Below are 19767 nucleotides of genomic sequence, written 5' to 3'. Positions count from 1 at the left end.
AGTTGCTACAGGAGATAATTTCAGCCTTAGGCACTTACAGGCATTCCATTTCAACACTATAAAAGCTGTAGGTCTTGAATTAAATGGGTGTTACACTTTTTCTGCCCTAGATGGAGCCCTGCTCCTTCAGCAAGTGCTCATGTGGAGACTGATGAGATGAAAATTGTGAAGACATGGGGAGAAAATTGTGCAGCCCCGAGCCATCCCCAGTAACACAGCAGGAAGAGTACAGCCTCTGTGGCAAGGAGCTGAAGGACAAAGCCTGGTACACTAACTCTAAGCACCACATGCCTGGTTTTGAGCTATGGCTACTTCTGCAGTCATGGAAAGAAGTATGTATCTCCAGGTGGCAATTTATCTGAGCTGCAAGGAAGGGTTAGCCTCTTATCGTGTGACTGCAAGCATGTCTGCATGTCTCACAGGAGTTAAGAGCAGAATTCAGTCTTGTACAAACCCATGTGCAGCAGCACCTTCTAGATTCTGACCACGTCATTGTAAAACTTCCTTTTGTTGTGTTTGCTTAAGATTTCTGCTGCTGCAACTTGTGTGCCTCTCCTCCTCTTCTGAGAAGTGTTTGTTCCCGTCCTCTCATTAGGTAGTTGAAGATAGCAATTAAACCCTTGATACTCTGCAATGTAATGTTTTATGAGGAGACTGAAAAAAATAGCAACGTTTGCAGAAGATTAAAGTAAATAAAGTTGATAATAAGGAGGGGGGAAAGGTGAGATTGGTGATCCGAGTCAGTGTGCACACTGAGAATAAATAAGCAAACTTGCAGCTTCCAATTCTTTCCTGTTGCTTGCCCTACTACTTTCCTTTCAGAACAGTTTCTCCCATACACACTTGAAAAAGGATGTAAAAGAAGCACTGCCCTGTTTTTGGCAACAGACAGAAGGAGCTCACCCTTGCCCTTCAGCCTGAGACTCCACAGCTCATCTCCCAACCAGCCCATTCAGATAAACAACAGTTCAAGCACAGGCCACCCCCTTTTTCAAAGAACTAATTATGTTATCAAAGGCTTGCCATTGCTCTGCAGTTTTGCACTTGGGGAACTTTAGCCTTGGGATGAAAGAGCTGTGTGTTCTGAATTCCTTGTAAGCCAGCTTTGGGTAATCATTTCAGAAAATGTTACTCTAAGAAGGGAGACAGCATTGGGTGGCAGGCATAACTCTCATGCTTTGTAGAATATCTCATTGTTGATGTCCTCCTGTGAAATACACCCTCATAGCAACAACAAGAAGTGTAACAGGTGTGTGGATCTTAACCTTCATTAAACAAGCACACTCTTTATTTTCCTGGTGCTGCGGTTCCTTGCTAATCCAGGTGCTCGTGAGAAGCAGGGCAGGCTGGTCAACATACATCGCCAGGATCTAGGAGTTGGTTTTGCACTAAAAGAGGCACACTCACACGTTGCATCCTGTCCTGGTCCTTCCTGAAGCAGGAGAGACACCTTTCCCAATTAGACTACTGAAGACCCATGTATAGGTTTAGGCCTCAAAGTCTTTTTCTGCTCATTCCTATGGAGAAGCCTAGGAGTCTGTGCTTCCAGCTACAGCAGAAGAACAGACAGTGCTTATTTTATTGCCAAGGGTGTCCATGGGAAGCACCTTATATCAGAGGCTTGTGGATGGAAATGTCGGGGAAGGAATTATGATGACATTTATATAAACCTATGGTGAAGGTTTAACCTGAGGAGGATTCATAAATCTTCCTCTTTACTGCTATACAATTATACTGTTTCAGACTATCTACTTGGCTTTCATGACCAAACTCCGGAGGTAATAAAACAATTTTTCAACACAAATTTCTGTGTTTGCTTTGTACCAACCTTGGGAGAAGCAGTGACACATAGCTTCACCATCACTTTTCTAGCATGGATGTACTGCCAGTGTTTTATTTACTGCAAGTTCATTACTTGTACATAAAGAGCGCATAAAGTATCAGCCTGGTTCTCAAGCACACCAAAGCCTTTTCTCAGTGTTCCTGTTTTGGGAAGTGCAGTATATCTTTTCTTGTGCAAGAGAAGTTAAAATGCTTGGAAGGTTCTTGCAGTCTTTCAGAGTGCAGAAATACTCAAGAGGGGATGGGGAAATACAGCCAACAATGTGAAGTACAAAACTATAAAATGCAGAGCTGAAGAGGGACACTACCTCCAGATGAAGAAGCTGTAGCATTAATACAGAGAATTTTCAACTTCTGCCGTTATTTTCCATGACATTCCTATTTCAGCTTTCCCTGATTTTTGTTTTTCTAGATTTTTATGATCCTTCACATGCAAACCAGAACAATAAATCATATTTTCACATCAGCAGAGAGCAAAGCAGGTTGCATTCAATAAATTGTTAGATGTATCTGTAAGAAAAGTAAATGTACAGGTAGAAGTTTACTCATAAATATCATTAAAACACATACATGTTATTATTTTGAAGATAGTACAAAACAGTTAATAAAGAGAATCTTAAAAGTCAGATTATTCAATATTGTATGAATAACACATCATTAATCTCACCTCACTGAATCTTTTCATGCTGACAGATCTGTGTAAGGGAGTCTAGGGGAAAGAGAGAATATTTCCTCTTAAAGGGAAATAAAGGCTGAAATCTATACTAAGGATACTGAATGTTATGAGAATGATGATGAACTCGGGGGAAACACAAACTTCAGTAAAAACAAAGCTGTTTTATAGGAATAGAAGTGGACTTGTGTGCCCTGACATCTATTTCTCCTTATATAAGAAGTGTAAGTAAATCTGATTTTATAAAGACAATAACCAGAACAAACAAACAAAATGTCTCACAGGATAAAAGCTGGTTTTAGATATTTTCCAGTGACCAATTTCAACTACAATTCCCTATACTGAGGAAAAAAAAGAAAAAAAGATGGAATAAATGCTTTTGTTCAGCTTTATAATTTATCAACATCAGATAAATGTAGAAGTCTTTGCTTCCTTCCACCTCCATTTGGAAATATAAATGTTATTTAAACATAAACTAATTATTTCTTTTAGTGCAACAATGCACATTTTTAGTGCAACAATGCACATAAGCTTTAGATGTAACAATGTGCACAAACTGAGAGTCCTAGAAAGTCCTAGAAAGTTTTGCAGCACATGCCAGAAGCCCTACAAAGGAAACATATGCAAGTTACTATTGAAATAAGAAGTCATTGTAATACAAAACTTATTTAAGTTCAGTATTTCACATTATGGATTAAAGTTCTTTTTCAGTTGGCTTTGAAGCCTTGATCTGGCACACCTCACACGATGGGGGATATCAACCCACTCTTTGACCGGGTTTTACAGATTTGGGGCTAGACAGCTGTGTAGACTCTGCTCCTTTTTTGGCATGTGCGTAACTGGTATTTATGTTTGACCCTGATATGGCCCTGAGTCAGCATGAGTCACCTTCTCTGCCTGCCTGCTGGCTTTAGCCCACCCTTCATTTGTCCTCGCTGTCCTTCTCAATGTTACGAACATCGCTAAGCATCATTCCAGGCTCTGTCTAAAGCCCCTCAAAGGGTTCTGCATTATTCCGCACTGCTTGTGCTGGTGATGCTGCTCTGGCCCTGCAGCTACTGGCACAGTGAAGCTGGTGTTTGTGCAGCCACTCCCGCTTTGCACACAGGGTGGCCGCCTCTGAGGCAGTTCTTGGCAATGATCCTTGGCCCACACTTGCCCACCCACAGAGCCTGGGCACCATGTGGGACAGAGCTGGTTGGCCCAGGTCATGGCTGTGCTAGGAAACTTTTGGTACAAGGGAAGGCACATGCCGATGCTGGGGTCTGTGTGCTGGCCTTTTGCTAGTGTAAATCTTGTTTCTGTCCCTCCCTAACTTTCCTTGCCATTTACACTCCTCACATGAGTGTAAATCAGGATTAGGATTGATTTTCTCAGAATTTTCTGTGCTGGTGGTCCGGATAAGTGCCAACTGGCCTGCAGAAATGTGCAGGAGAAAATGCCAACTTGGCTGGCATCATATTTACGGTGATCTTGGTTGCAGCAAGTTGAACATGAGTCAACAGTGTGCCATCTCAGGGAGAGGAGGGGCAGCGCTGAGCTCTGCTCTGTGTGACAGAGACAGGGCCTGAGGGAATGGCATGGAGCTGTGTCAGGGGAGGGCAGCGGGGGGGTTAGGGAAAGGGTCAGCTCCAGAAGGGGGTGGGCATGGAACAGGCTGCACAGGGCAGTGGGAATGTGTGTACAATAGGGTTTGACAAGACTAGAGTCTTTGCTGGAGTGTCACAGGTTGGCATGTCTTGGGTTGCGTGACAACAACTTTGTTGAACTATTTTTGTGGACTCTAGTTTTATCAACGTGTGTTTGTTCTTCATTTTAAGAGATTGATTGGAAGCACAGGGAGAATCCTAACTCCGTGCTTCATTCTCCAGCAGCATTTAGCTGCATACTCAGCACTTACCCCTGAAAAGGTGCTGCCAGAAGTTGCAATCAGGCATGGTGCCCCAAGAAAGAAGTTTTGTGGTTTGTGAACATCACATTTAGAGAAGTCTTTGAGTTCTCTAAGGTGCATCATCATAAAGCGTGTTCACAGACTGCACCGGGAACTTGGCATGCTGGGTGTGGCATGCTTGTGCCCAACCCAAATCCTTTAAGTGGTACCTGGGATCTATGCCAACTGCCTGGATGCTCACAGGTGTGGCTGACCAGATTTTTCATAAAACAGATTTGCTTTCTGTTCGACTCCGGAGGATTATACAACAAGTCAAGTTAGAGATGAAAGAAATCCTGTAGGCAGTAGGTACGGATTTCAATGGAGCTTATAGAAGTTACATTGTTTTCACAATTGCTGAGCTGAAAGCAAAACAAAAATTTCACAAAATCATAAAACGGCTTGTGATGGAAGGGACCTCAAACATCATCTAAACATAACAAAGGATAAACTCTTCCCGGCAAACAGGGATGTGTAGAAGGGGAACAACTACTGAATCTGGATGTCACATCGTTTAGTAAATCCAAAAAGCATCAGAACAGTTTGCTTGACTGCTCATCACCATGCCTCAAATCACAGATATCAAAGATCTCAAAGCAGGAGCAGCTTAGTCTTTACTCAGTGCTGCCATCATGGACAGGTACAGGCAAACACTTCCAGCCTGTACATGTGAATTTTCTGGAGGTTACTAATTGGATTTGACATGGAAACAATACGGAAATGTACGTTTAATGATCTACTTTATTCTCCAGATGATGAATCTGAGAGGGTTAGAATTAGGCAAAGTAGGAAAAAGCACCATATCATTGTATTTTGCTGACACTATCAACATTTGGAGAACAGAAATTACAGATTTCCAAGAGGACTCAAGTGAAAATGCATCCTCTAGAGAAGATTGACAGAAACTGTCAGGCAGATAAACAGTAACTGAACCAGAAATGTGAGGAAAAAAAGAAAGTAGCAGTATTTTGAAGTTTCTTCAAAGTAGTCAGGTAAAGACTTTGGTCCTGAAGTTCCCCAACTTTTGATGCTATGTAGGTACAGCCATGACTGTACCATTACTCAGTGTTTGCTTTATGGACAGACCTTTAGATTAGCAGATTTAATGCAGAGAGTAAATGATGCCACATCATAATATGTGAGTCTACACTAGAGGTGAGAAAATGATCATTGCTGTCCAAATCCTACTTCACATCTGTTAACCTACGTTTGTGTCTGTCCACACTCTCTTCCATTTTGATCATTCTATCTGACAGGCAGATGGCAAAGCTGAGGTCAGAGGTAAGTATATGTCACAGGAACAGGGTAGGAAAATCATACTTTACTTCATCTCTGCATACGCTGTGTGTACATCTCCATGTACACTCCATTGCAGAATCAGTGCTGTTTCCTTAGACATGGGCTAAGTTGTCGCATAAACATCTATTTTTCATACCAAGTTACCACTAAGTAAATTGTCATCAGCAAGCTGTGTTTAGAAGTAGTTGGGAATTGTTATCCCCTACTTTAGGTATTCTTTTTATGCCAGACAGCACTGAAAATAAGTACCTTGGTTACTGTTAAGATAGGCCTAGAATATTTACTGGATAGTTTTTAAAAAGTTGCAGTTATCTTAAATAAGATGCAGAAGAACCTACGATGTTCTCAGTGTTTTAGAGTGTGTTCTCTTATATGTGTATAAAATACCCCAGTAGCTCCAAAAGAGGAGCTTGAATAGATGGCTATGATAGAAACTGTGTGACTACCCCATCGTATGATCAAATCAGCAAGCAGCAAAAGAGCCCCTGCCTTGAGTGGCACCTTCAGATACATATGCCTTTAAGTTCCCTAACGTCAGATTAATGACAGTAGGAATATTTCTCTCTTATTGGGTATGGCTGGGAACTCCCCAGGCATAGGAGGAGCTGCCAAGTTAAACTAGAGGTGGGACTGTACCTGAAAGCAGTGGAGACTGAGCATAGAAGGTAAGTGCAGGCTTCTATTCTTTAGTGTTTGGGCTACCACGTGGAGCAAGAAAGATCTTTTTAATCAGGAAACTAATCCTGCAGTGTGAGTCACACTGGGTAAAGCAGATTCTTAAGCACTGAGAGAACAGGACAGAAATATGGAGTTTAGACAAAAATGGTAAATGTGTATGTATGTAGATACATCCACTCACTTTTGTGCTTGAAGCAGTGGTGATTTGTGCTTTTCCACCAAAGTGGTGATGCTGAGACCTTGACTGCACCTGAGTTTCCTGCCAAGCACCAGGCTGTCTTTTCAGCAGGACAAAGATCCTGCAGGTTTGGAATGGTATCTGCCCATCTCCAGTGGCAGCAGGCGCATGGGTGCGTATCCAAATGTATCCAAGACTCAGCTTCTGATGCAGGCCCTGTAACACAGGTGTCGATAGGTGTGTGGCGGGGCCCTGTGTAGTCACTGGTGATGCTTGGTGGATCTCAGACTGAGAAGACTACATAAAAAACCCAAGTACTTCTTTCTGTGTCAGAGGTTTAAGATTATTAAAATCTACTTATGTCTGATGGAGTTATTATTTATTTTAGAAAGCTGCAGCTGATGGCAAGTTTTTATTTTCTACTTGTGATTGCTCTTCACAGATTCAATGGTATACAGGATTTCTTACTCATGTAAAACAGTAAAATGTTGCCTAATGCTTTTCACTCTCTATGTTTTCCTATGCAGTTGTAGAACCCTTGGCTGTGTAATTAATATCCTATTTACTGTACGTTTTGGTGCATTATAATCAGGGTCAATGTGTGTTGGAATGATATGACACAGTGTTTCTGATAAGCAAGGTAATGAAGAGGCACCAGTTAGCTGTGGATAGACAGATAAACTGTACAGTCATGTCATAAAAACTATTCACTCAGCATTTGTAGAAATGAATGCAACCACTGACTTACAGGCAGGACCATAATTAGCAACAGTTGTTGCTAACTGAGGGTGATATTTTCTCTTTTGTATTCAGATTATGTTGTCAAAATCACACAAACCATACTTTCTTATTGTAAAAGCACAACTAAATTTTTACCAGAATTGTTCTGATTGCTCTTTAAAATGGAGTTTTGGCAAAGAATTGTCTGAATGTACCTCATGTTAAACACACTTAGAAAGCAGTGTGACTTGAAGAAAATATCACTAGAACGCACTGAACCTTATTTACATGGGAAATGAAGTGTGAGTGCAGTCATGTGATGGCAACAGTGTGAGTATTGCAGCTTTTGTTTTCACCACTGAGAAAATTGAAATCGTCTGTAGGATTTCTGCTTGTTTGTTTTTATCTTGTTTTGTTTTTAGGACATCCTTAAGCTTTTTTTTCTCCCATTCTGTAGTGTATGAAACTAATATGTTTGTGAAGGGGGAATTCCAGTCCCACTTTTTTAGCAATTAGGGCAACGGAACACAGAAATTAAGGCAAATATATGCTCCAGCTTCAACACAAACAGCCCATACTGCATGAAATAGGTTTATACCAACTTTCTGTCTGTGCCACAGCTCCTCTTTGTGCAAAGGTGTGGGCTATGATGGGAGCTGCAGAGATCATGGTGTGCAAGGCCCTGGGCACACCTACTCCCTTTGCCCTGGGATACATTTTGGGGGCACCTGCAGCCAGGTTGCAGGTATGGCTTTGGGGGAGACCATAAGCACCAAGGAGACGGGCTGAGGGCATCCAAGACAACTGATCTAGCAACTGATTTAGCTGTTGGCAACCCTGCCCCTGGCAAGTAGTTTGGAACCAGATGATCTTTGAGGTCTCTTCCAACCCAAGCTGTTCTAAGATTCTGTGAGTGCCAAGCACCTCAACCTGCCTCTTGGAACAGAGGGAAGATCCATGATTCATTTATTTAGGAAAGAGGTGGGTGACAGATAAAGCTGCGTGATGCACTGTGACATCTGGCAAAAAAAAAAAAGAAAAAAAGCTAGGAACATTTCAGCCTAGCAGTATAACACCTTTTCTTTTCCCTCCTTTCAGTGGTGATCATGGCAGTGATTGTCACTGAGTAACTGCCCTGAAGGCATGGTGGATTTCCAGTGGCTTTACATTAATGTCTGGTAATGCAACGAGGTTCCCCCTCCAGCTCAGTATTCAGATTGCTTGTTTAAACATGTCTGTTTTTGCAGATGACCAAGAAAACCCCTTCCTAGTAGCACTGGAAAGCTTTTACCACTCAGCACATCTTTCCTTTCCTAGTATATGACAAGGTAGTAGCCTCAAGCTGAGCCAGGTGAGCTTCAGATTGGAAATTAGGAAACATTTCTTCTCAGAAAGAGTGGTGAGGCAGTGGCACAATCTGCATGGGGAGGTGGTGGAGTCACAGTCCCTAGAGGTGTTCAGGAACTGTGTGGATGTGCCACTGAGGGACACGTTTAGTGAGCATGGTGGGGATGGGTTGACAGGTGGAACAGACGATCTCAGAGGTCTTTTCCAACCTTAATGATTCTATGATTCTATAGTCTGTTTAAAGTCAAATAATGTACACTTGCAGCAAAGGTAGTGAGAATAAAAGGCTTCTCTCTTTTTTCCCCCCAAATAATGGTACTTACACTTGCTTTTTGAGATCTTTGTTTTCAGCTTAAAAATTCTCAAGGCATCGGGAGCTCAGAAGCATGTCAGGGAAGCCCAGGCTCACCTATATCAATGGAAGAGGGCGAATGGAGACCATCCGATGGCTGCTAGCTGCAGCTGGAGTGGAGGTTGGTTAACACTCAGCTCTTTAAATGGACACTCTGTGAAACAATTTAATATGCACACAGGGAATAAGGATGCAAAAGGGTGAATAACTTCGTTTTCAAATTAATTTAGGTTTGTGCCTACCCTGTTCAGTGGCTGATATTTGGCATACAAACTCAATGGAGCTTTGGATTTCACAGAGCTAGCATCAGTTTTCTGAAGTAATTCTAGTGTGTCTAAACAGGGATTTTTTTTAAAAGGCCTTTAATGAATCTCAGTTTTCCAGCTGTGCAAAATCACTTTGCTCAGTCTCATTTAGATTGCGGTTGCAAAGTGTATAAGAAAAAAGAATGTTGTTGGCCCACTCTTGGGGTAGTGTTAGAAAGAACTGATTTACCTTGTGCTTCCCTTGGCACTGGCTGCAGCCTGCTCTTCCCTCTAGATGTCTGTGTCTCACTTCTGCTTGCACTCCAATAATTTCTGAATCAGTGCAACCAGGCAGAAATGGCCAGGTCCTTCCGCTGCTATCCAGCCGTGGGGATGGGTGGAGAGTCCTCAGAGGATTCAGTCAAACAGCACATCTGAAGCCTCGACTCATCGTATTTTGCTTGGCTGGATTGTTCTGCTCGAGGTCATGTGCAGTCAATTGGAGAAAAATGCCAGAAACATAAAGAGCTCTTCTCTCTTCTTTTCCAGTTTGAAGAAATTTTTCTGCAAACAAGAGAGCAGTTACTGAAGTTAGGCGAAGGTAAGACTGTGATGCTTGAGGCTTTGGCAAGCAGAAAGTTGCTCGTATTTAGCTACATTAAAATTTATTTAAACCAAAGCAAAATTCTGGGTATACATCTTGAATGCTGAAATGCCGGTTTTGTGTAACCTGTTCTTTGCAGTACCAAATAACTCCTATAAGATTGAAATCATAGCTTCTGTGACTGTGGTCACAGTAACACATTAAATATGGCTAGCACTGGGAAGTTTAAGGTAGGATTTGACATGGCAGTAAGGCCATGTAAAGCAGCTGTGCAGGATGAGCCAGAGCAATGAATCTTCCCTCAGATAAGTCTGACATGGTCCAAGCAGCCAGAAAGCCTTTATGTAAACTGTGGGAGTGAGACCAGATCCCAATAGCAATGCAAACCCCCAGCCATTGGCCTTCATACTTGCTCAGCTGAAGCCCGGTTTGAAGTCCTCTGCACCACCCTGGAGGGAAAAAGCCTCGCTGCCCAGGTGGGGAAGGAGCTGGGCCTGTGAGGAGCACTGCTAGGTTTGCCTGTCCTGAACTTTTTCTGCTGCCCAAGACAGGAACACCCCAGCACAGCAAAGAGACACCCTGAAAAGGACTTGGCTGTGTTCAGGCTGCCCACTCAGATAGGGAAAGCTGCGTTTAAAGAAAAGATGAAAACAAAACTAAAATGCACAAAACACCAGCAATAAAAAAGTGGCATCAGTGAGATCAGTTGTAGGTCTAGCTGGCTGGTAATCTGATGACATGGGAGGGTTGTGTGCTGTTGAGACAATAAATATAGCCCTAAATACAATAGTTTAGGTAGTATATAGTTAGGTATCCAAATCTGAATTTCCTTCTTGAAGATATTTAACCCAAACAGAATGGCATGATTCTGCATTTCATAATGAGGCCTATCCATAACCAGAGAAGAGAATTAAGTGGCAAGAAAAAGGATAGGGAAGTCTTCTAAAGAAAATGAAGGCTCTTCAAGTATATACGTATACTGAGCTTAAGAGGCTCAGAGCACAAAGAAAAAGGCTGGCTTTGACACGATGAATTGAAGAAAGACGAATATTAGTCATTTGGTGGAGTGACGCCAGATGCTCAGAGCAGGACTGAACATGAGTAACCACCACTCCCTCTACCTCCAGTTTTTTTTCTCTCTCCTTGCCAATGTGCCTCGTTCCAGGAAGCCCTGAGTTCAGACTTCAGAGCACTGTTATCACGGCCAGGTGTGGCTCTGGCCTGTGCCAAATGAAGGTCTTCTAGCAATCCTCCAGCACTTTCTGAGATTCAGCCCAGGCCAGGAACTGTTCCCAGTTCTTCAGTTCCAGCTGTACCTTGCAGCAGACAGCTGCTTTGGAGAGACTCCAGTACATCACCTGGCCAGGCCTGTACCTACTGGCCTGAGACCTGTTGGCTTGGTTCGATCTACGTAGCCACAGATTGATGTTGAGAAGCATTGCTGTTCTGTGGCAAACAGGCCCAGGCTATAGCTCTTTAATGTATGCCCAGAGACGATCATCAGACACACAATACAGTCAGCAAAATGAGTGGCAAACCGCTTTAAATCCTGCATGTATGTTATGTGCAGTGGTTATGTGAAGTGGTCCCATTGCAAAACCAGGAGAAGCAGCCTACTAATGGTCATAAGATAAAAATTCTTCTGTGTAGAGAAGAAACAAACCAGGCATTTAGTGTTCTCACATTTCCTACACTTTATTTCTTGTCAAGGGGCAGAAAGTCAGATTTATTCTTTATTCTCCACTTAGTGCAACTCCTTGCTGAGACATATGCTTGTATGGCTGCTATTTTTTCCATCCTGTGTTTTTTCTGCTAGATAGGGGTCTTCTTATAGGTGATGTTCTTTCCCAGTCTGCAGAGGTGTGTTCTGGTAAGACATGATGACACAGGATCATTCTGTTACTGTCTATGAGAAATAAATGGACTATTCCTTGCCACAAAGAGAGTTGCTTTTTGAATTTAAGCTGTAAATTAGTGATGTAGTGAAGATTTTTTATTAGTTCTTGGTTAGCAGAGTATTTTAGTAGCTCTGTAAAGAAGAGAGTAGGTAAAGGTGCTGTGAATTCTTGTACTTGGAAGAAATGCACTATTAATAATGACCAAGCAATTAAAATAAACGCTTAACTTCGAGCAATGCAAAGCGGCAGCTGCCTACTTGGATTTAGAGCTTCAGTGTAATTTTAACAGGTCAGGATTGTTTTTTGGATGCCCATAAACATTTAAATGGAGCAGGGAGTATCTCCAAAGCTGGCAAATGAGTTCAGCAGAAAACTACACTAGAAAGAAATGGCTTTGCTGTGCCTAACACAAAGTCTCAGCACAACCTTGTTAAAGGATCAGCCACACTGCTTCCAGCACTGGGAGAAAACAGGGCTTGTCAGCACAGGGGCAAGAGGGGATAGTAGTAGCATGGCTGGATGGGTTTGAGTTGTGAAATGACACTGGGGACAGACAGGCCTGTAATGGAAATCTACAGGGATGCTCAAAATCCTGTTTCTGGAGCAACTATGCAAAACTTAGTGAAGCAGCAAGCTGCTGTCACACTCCCCGTCCCTGGCTTCACTGCCTCACAATGAATCTGGCACTGCTGCTCCCAGTGCCCTGACCTTTCCCTTTGTCCCAGTAGCTCAGTCTTACTGTGGTACTACCTCTTTTTTTTATTTCCATCCTTGTCTATGTGCCTGCCAGGGAACTGATCTGCATTCAAAATAATTGGGCTTTTTGTTCTGATTTAACACAGCTCTTCATTCTCCTCAGGTCTCTGGGGCTGGAACTGCTGGGTCAGCCTTCTCCTGCCAGCAGGGCCAGGGGCCAGGAGTGCAAGGGAACAGTGCCAGTTCCCGTCAGGCAGTGCAGCCCTGGCAAAGCTGCAAAGCATGGGGCCCAGCTGCACCTCTCTGACAAAGCTGCAAACCTGATGCCTACCAGACAACATTTAATCTTTCCCACAATGTTAATTAACCACATGGAGTTTGAGTTAGGGCAAGGCGTCCATGATTACACTGCAAAAGTAATGCACTCTCCTGTAAAGCTAGAATTCCAGAAGGAACTAACAAGCTCTCATTTGACTTTGTGTTCTAGATGGATCCCTGATGTTCTATCAATTGCCACTGGTTGAGATCGATGGGATGAAGTTGGTGCAGTGCAGAGCCATCCTCAGCTACATAGCAGGGAAATACAATCTCTATGGGAAGGACTTGAAGGAGAGAGCCTTGTATGGTAGCACTTCCTCTTGCTTAATGAGCAATCTGTTATTTGATAGCTGCATTACATTGAACAAATGCAACCCTGTAAATCCAATAAAAAGGTGTAAGAAAGGCTAAGCAACAAAGCAGACTGCAGCCTTTGTTCAGGGTTTAATCACTGCTTATGAAATGCTGTTGAATAGAAACAGGCTTTTAGTCCTTTTAAAACTTACCTAGCTTTATTTTGTATTTAGTTTTGACTATGAAATTTGGCACTGTGATCGTGATATATAAGTCCTATAAGTTGCCTTAGTTAATTGTAATACAGATGAAATAACTCCCATGCTGTTGTCTATTGTCTCCCCTCAAACAGGATTGACATGTATGTGGAAGGAATATCAGATCTGATGCACTTGATTCTGATGTTTCCTTTCTCTCCACCTGAGGCAAAGGAGAAAAATATTGCTACAATTGCAGAGAAGGCAACAGAGAGGTACTTCCCTGTCTTTGAAAAGGTATGTGACGGAGAGGATGCCTAGAAAACTTGCATTTACAGTTATCAGAAACTTTCCCAAAAGTAACATACTTGTAACATACTTGTGGTACAGTTAGATCCAGATCCTCAGTTTTCTTGGCTCTCACAAAGAAGGGAAAATGATACAGCACATCTTCTGTTTGTTAGCTTATGTTGTTGGGGTTGTAATACTGTTACAGCCACCAAGCAAACAAAGTGAAATGTTTTCAGTTCATACAGCATATCTTTTTGCAGATGTAAAAACAAGCACATATGTTGTTGCTTTTGGGTTTTTTTTTTCCGTGAGAGAAAATTCCACTCTTGTATTTGTTCAGAGCACATCTCTCTGCTATCCTTCAGTTGAAGAATGCAAAAAATCCCTTGCAAATAAATCAGATAGAGACAAAAACACTGAGGTATTAGGACTGCTTTAGTAAAACAGCCTCAGATTTCTGCATGTCTCACTTGCAAAACAACAAACCAAACCCACGAGTCCTGGCAACACTGTTCACTTTTGTAACATTCATTTAGTTTTGATGGAAAACAATAATAAAGGCTGAACATCCTAGAAGTTCCTATTACTATAACAACTTACTCCCAGAGGCAGGGATTTTCTTTGGTTACCTATTGTAATTTTGCATACTAAGATTGCTTCCTGTATGTTGAACAGAACCATAAATTAAATATCTAAATGGCAATTTTATGAATTCTCTCCAATTCCTTCTTATCTCTATTTATAACCTTATGACTGCTAATAGCTTATTTAAGCATGTGGCTTTGTCTGTTTTCCCAGTACCGATCGTCACCCATCATTACCAAATGACCAGAGTTTGTAATATGGGTTCCATACAACATTCCAACAGCAGTGAAGTGATTTGGGCTCACAGATCTCCAGCTAAAAAGTGAAGCTTTGCTTATAATCACTTATGGTCACTGATTAGCTCTACAGCTGTGCCATAAGGCTTAGCTGCCAGGTATCATCTGTAATCCGTGCTCTCTTGTACTCCACAGGTTTTGAAACAGCATGGCCAAGACTTTCTGGTGGGAAACAAATTCAGCTGGGCAGATGTTCAGCTCATGGAAGCCATTTTAGCAGTGGAGGAGAAAGTACCTTCTGTGCTTTCTGGGTTTCCTCAGCTGCAGGTAATGATGTTATTGAACATGTTTGTGTTCAGGAACCACACGGTACAAAGATCTCAAAGATTTCATGAAGGGACAGTCCTGCAGTGATTGTCTCTCCACTCTGTGTAAATCTGTTCTGTGTAAACTACCCGTGTTTGTGTAACATAAAGCACAGCAGCGAATAGATTTTGTTGATTTGTTGTAAGGCACCATGCCCCTGTTTAACCCCATTAAGGCATATCTCTCCCTCTTCAAGTGGCTTATGCCATCTCAGTAGAAATCAATGTCATTCTAAGGAAACCACTGATCTAAGCTGCCCTGTTTTCATTTTCCTGTCTCCTGCTTGTGAATACTATCTAATAGTAATAACAAACTACGTCTGTGACATAGACTGACGTGTTAGAATATGATACAGCGTGCCATTTTCTTTACTGTCTAGTATTGTAAGTTTGGGATTCTATTAACTTTACTACTTTACTTTCTAGCATGGCTAGAAATTGAAGCCCTGACCAAAACAAACAAACAAACAACCACAGTTTGCTTTCAGTAATCAACTTGATATCATTAAGGATGAAATTTTTGTACCATGTGCAAAATCTGTAACCAAGCAGAAGTAAGGCAATCAGAAATCAGAAAATTCCAGATCTGCAGCATGCTGTAAGAGCCCAGTGCTCGAGCAAACCTGCAGGAGTCAGAGTTTTGATACAGTGGATCCAAATAGTCTGAGACTAAAAAAACCAAATATTGTTCAGTAATTCAACCTTGTGCCTGTAATCTTGGTAAACAGAGCAGTGCAAGCAATGCAAATTTAGACTGATAATGCCATGCTTGATATCATTGCTTTGTTCTTAAAAACAGTTAACCTAAAGCATGCACTCAAAGCCTTGGGCTTTGATCCCATGAACAAAATAAACAGTCCAGCATCAGACTATCCTAACTGGAATTTCTGCTTGGTCCTTGAGGAAAAGGGGTGGGGAGGAGATGTGATATTCTCCCCTTCCCCCTAAATCGCAACCCCAGCAGTTGGAATTTTGAATGACAGAATGAGCTGCTTTAGCAACAGGGTTGGCAGTGTTTTGTGACAGACTGCAACCTGTGCACCATTTTTCAGCTTCAGGAAATTCTGGCCTCTAGCTCCCATCTTTTGGGAAAATATCTTGTCCACCAGGTATGGGCACTGTTCGTCTGACATGACTTGAATCATAAGGATGCTTTCATTGCCAGAAGAGAAAATACTTCTAATATTGGTGGTTTTTTACTATACAGTTTTTACTTTTCTCGCTCCTTCCTGTATTCCCCCTTATCCTTCCAGTGCTTGTAAGGAAGAAGAAATGTTCATACATGTGCCAGCAAGAAATGGCTGTTGTTCTGTGAAGCTCCTCTCCCTTAGTCCCATTGTCAGAAGAGGTTCTCATATACATAATATTGCTGAGCTAACTGTGGGATATCCAGATGCTCAAAACCTGCTCCAGTGGGTCTTCTCAGACTGTACAGTGAGAGAAGGCATCTCTTGTCATCTGAGATGCCCAAGTCATCCTCATCTTGGCCTCCAGACAAAACTGTAGAAGGGAACTAGCCTGAGGCCCATGCTATATTTGCCAGCTCCATGTAAATAATTTGGCTGTGTTGGGTGAGACACATAGCACAAGAAGCCTGAGCAGGACAACTGAGTTGAGCAAAGAAATGGCTTCCAGCCATTTCACTTTCACCCATACAATCTTAGAAGTTCTTTGTGGTAAAAATAGAAATCATATTGCTAATTTGGTTTTCCTAGGTGGTAAGTTTGCACCATCGTAAGAAGCAATGGGGAAAAAAAGCTTGGTTAGTTCGCATGGACCTTCCAAACTAATCCCTGATGCTTCTAGATACTGCAGTTTTGCCTCCAGTTTCTTGCAGGCAGTGGACATCTAGGTGTTGCTTGCTCCAACACTGCTTTTGCTGATAAGAATAAGCATTTGGCAGCAGCTGGGTCCTTCTCGTGTTAGGCAGGAGGAGCCTGTGTAGATCTCCTCAGCGCGTGAATCTATTCTACCAGCAGGGGGAAGAAGCTGTCCAGTATCCTATGGATGGATCGTATGGAAAGTTGCTGCTCGCATCGTCGGGACTTATCCCTCTTGCTTTTATTTTTCAGGCTTTTAAAACCAGAATGAGCAACATGCCTACAATTAAGAAGTTCCTGCAGCCTGGCAGCCCAAGGAAGCCCCCATCAGATGAAAATTATGTAGCAACTGTGATGAAAATTTTTAAGCTAGATTGAGAGCAATGTTAACTTCACTAAGTCCCAAAGTGCTGGGAAGAAAGACATCAAAACCCAAACCCTTGAAGGAAGTAGGAAACTCAGTAAAGTTTTTTTTGGTACTTAAAAGCAATGGTAGAAATAAATAGAAGAGTGAAATAAAGCATTCTGTTTACTCTGGCAATGTGACAGCAAATTTGCCTTTTTAGGTGTCTAATGCTTTGCAGCACATGCAAACAAAGCAGAATGGAAGCAAAGAACTCTGCCAGAATAGGGAACTTACTCCTTTGTAAGGAGAGTGATGAAGTGCTAGTATGGAAGTATAATCCAAGGGGTGGAACCCCTACGCTGTGAGGACAGGCTGGGAGAGCTGGAGCTGTTCATCCTGGAGGAAGGAAGGCTCCAGGGAGAGCTGAGAGCACTGGAACAGGTTGCCCAGAGAGGTGGTGGACATCCTGTCCTTGGAAACGTTCAAGGTGGGTCTGGATGTGGCTCTGAACAATCTGATCTAGCTGTAGATGTCCCTCTTCACTGCAGGAGAGTTGGACCAAACGATCTTTAAAGGTCCCTCCCAACCCAAAATATTCTGTCTCTATGACTCTGTGAAAATAGGTTTCAAAATAATGACTACAGAAGAGAACAAAGAGAAAAAAAAAGAAATTGGAAAAAAATTTGAAAGGTGCATCTGGTAAAGAGAAAAGAGAATAATGAACCTCCTTTGCAGATTGCTTGTTCTACAGCATACTCACCATGGTCTCCCAGGCAGCAGAATATGCATGCTCCCTTCAGAGCTGCACCACTGTAGACAGCTGAGATCACTGCTCCTTCAACAGAGATGGGCAAGCCAACATTTTGGTCTCCTGCAAACACAGTGAGAAGAAACTGTAACAGAGTTACAGTTAGAAGACATTGTTTAATTAAGCATATCCATTTCTCTGCTTCTGGAGTAATACAAAAATGTCTGTTTTTACTAACATTTTCCCTATATCTTTGCATTAGCTGTAAAACGAAAGGACAAAAAATTACTTCTGTTAGGGTGCAGTAAGATGAAATGGGGTCTTTAACTGAATGTAGAATCACAGAATCACCAAGGTTTGAAAAGACTTCCAAAAAGTCCAGCTGTGCACCTATCACCAATATTTTCCCACTATACCATGTCCCTTACTACAACATCTAAATGTTTCTTGAACACCTCCAGGGATGGTGACTCTATCACCTCCCTGAGCAGCCTGATCCAGTGCCTGACTACTTTTTCAGAGAAGAAATCTTTCCTAGTGCCCAACTTGAGTTTCTCCTTGTGCAACTAGAGGCCATTCCCTCTAGTCCTATCACTAATTATGCAGAAGAGGCTGATCCCCACCTTGCCACAACCTCGCTTTGGGTAGTTGTAGAGGTCTATAAGGTCTCCCCTGAGCTTCCTCTTCTCCAGGCTGAATAATCCTGGTTCCCTCAGCCACTTCTCGTAACATTTGTGCTCCAGAGCCCTCACAACATCTCTGTCCTTCTCTGGACACGCTCCAGAGCATCAATGCTCTTCTTGTGGTGAGGGGCTCAAAACCAAACACAGCACTCAAGCTGCAGCCTTAACAGTGTTGAGTACAGACAGATGATCACCTCTCTGCACCTGCTGGCAGAATTATTTCTGATACAAGCCAGGATGCCATTGGCCTTTGTGGCCACCTGGGCACACTGCTGGCTCATGTTCAGATGGCTGTTGACTAATACCCCTAGATCCTTCTCCTCCTTGCGGCCTTCCAGCCTGTAGCATGCTGGGGTTGCTGTGGCCAAAGTGCAGGACATGGCACATGGTATTGTTGAACTTCATCCCACTGGCCTCAGCCCAGCAATCCAGCCTATATAGATCAAATATGCTCTGCATGTTGTCAAAAACAAGTTATTTTTACTGCTACTTTTGATACCATCGTGTATTTTTTTGGTTATGAACTGCAAACACTGAAACTCGTCTTTTTGCAGTACTTCTCCATCTGAAGCCAAGTCTATGCCTAAGTACATCTGTAACACAGTGAGTGCTAGCAAATTCTTTATTCACATGCATCTTTATACTCCAGGCATAAATAGAACTGAAGTAGAAAATACCCTTGCATGAGTTATTCCTGTGTGTGAGGTGGAGAGATCCTGTAAATATTATTACAGTTGTAAAATTCTAAAAGTAAAAAACACGTCCCTCAATGTTATCAAGACTGCAGGCAAGCTAAACAAGACAGCTGATTTTCTGAAAATAGATGTGCTGGAAATACTCTAGCACATCCTATTTGCAATTCAGCTGTGTAGAGAGACAGGAGATGCATAGGCACAGAGAGCACCAGCACTTTAACAAGCCATACTGATGGTCCAAGCTCCATGCAGTATGAGAGAGAAGGCAGCAAATGCAGACTTACTGTACTTGGTGCAAAAGTCTTTTTTTTTCCATGCCCACCTTGAGTTTCAAAGCAGTAGTTTGTACTGCCCATCAGTTCTCCACTTTTCATCCCTTTCACCTCCTGACTGTTGAGAGAAAAACTAACAATCATGTGGCTGACATCTCTCCCTCTAGGGTAGTGAGTATATAACAGAATGGGAACAAACTAGAGGGAATGTGAAGAAAATCTCAAAGCAGGGGATGTGCTTCTGAGGAGAGAGTGATTTGAATGTGCAAAGAGAGTTCTAAAAGCAACAGTGAGCAGGTAACTCCCTGGAGCTATGTTACTGATAACTGCAGGGCTATGTTGTGTAAACTTATCCTTGAGTGTAAAAGATTGCTTGGTTAATACCTACCCAGCCGGATTATGAGGGTGTGTTTGAATTCAGCTTTCCTCTGAACTGAGCTGTTCCTCGGCTTGGT

The 19767-nt window shown here is 42.4% G+C and overlaps 1 protein-coding gene and 2 long non-coding RNA genes across 11 annotated transcripts; 1 reads left to right on the top strand and 2 right to left on the bottom strand.

Annotated features, from left to right (window-relative positions):
• Window positions 1–1815: 1815 nt before the first annotated feature.
• On the bottom strand, window positions 1816–9838 carry LOC122155216. Of its 3 annotated transcripts, none has more exons than XR_006167179.1 (3): window positions 9515–9838; window positions 8991–9173; window positions 1816–2352 (listed from the first exon to the last, which is right to left on the bottom strand). It is a non-coding gene; the product is annotated as an uncharacterized LOC122155216 (long non-coding RNA). The 3 variants fall into 3 exon arrangements; XR_006167175.1 differs by lacking the exon at window positions 1816–2352 and adding an exon at window positions 4130–4807; XR_006167172.1 differs by lacking the exon at window positions 1816–2352 and adding an exon at window positions 5895–6816.
• Window positions 6289–17109, top strand: LOC122155174 (glutathione S-transferase-like). 7 transcript variants are annotated; one of them, XM_042808994.1, is made up of 9 exons: window positions 6290–6409; window positions 8419–8498; window positions 8568–8671; window positions 9005–9140; window positions 9814–9865; window positions 12950–13082; window positions 13427–13568; window positions 14579–14710; window positions 16821–17109. In XM_042808994.1, exons 4-9 carry the CDS (start codon window positions 9054–9056, stop codon window positions 16944–16946), a joined length of 672 nt encoding a protein of 223 aa, XP_042664928.1. In that variant the 5' UTR covers window positions 6290–6409; window positions 8419–8498; window positions 8568–8671; window positions 9005–9053; the 3' UTR covers window positions 16947–17109. The 7 variants fall into 7 exon arrangements, with proteins under 7 accessions (XP_042664966.1, XP_042664928.1, XP_042664945.1 ...); XM_042809019.1 differs by lacking the exon at window positions 6290–6409 and having other exon boundaries at window positions 6416–8498; window positions 9019–9140; XM_042808985.1 differs by lacking the exon at window positions 6290–6409 and having other exon boundaries at window positions 6416–8498.
• Window positions 11543–19767, bottom strand: LOC122155211. The gene is made up of 3 exons (XR_006167169.1): window positions 19701–19767; window positions 17675–17785; window positions 11543–11735 (listed from the first exon to the last, which is right to left on the bottom strand). It is a non-coding gene; the product is annotated as an uncharacterized LOC122155211 (long non-coding RNA).

This window comes from Centrocercus urophasianus, unplaced genomic scaffold (assembly GCF_019232065.1).
Source record: "Centrocercus urophasianus isolate 14NV4802_14NV808 unplaced genomic scaffold, USGS_Curo_1.0 seq_10, whole genome shotgun sequence".
In the NCBI taxonomy this organism is placed as follows: Eukaryota; Metazoa; Chordata; class Aves; order Galliformes; family Phasianidae; genus Centrocercus; species Centrocercus urophasianus.
Note: the sequence above shows the minus strand (reverse complement) of the source record. Positions and strands in the feature narration are given on the sequence as shown.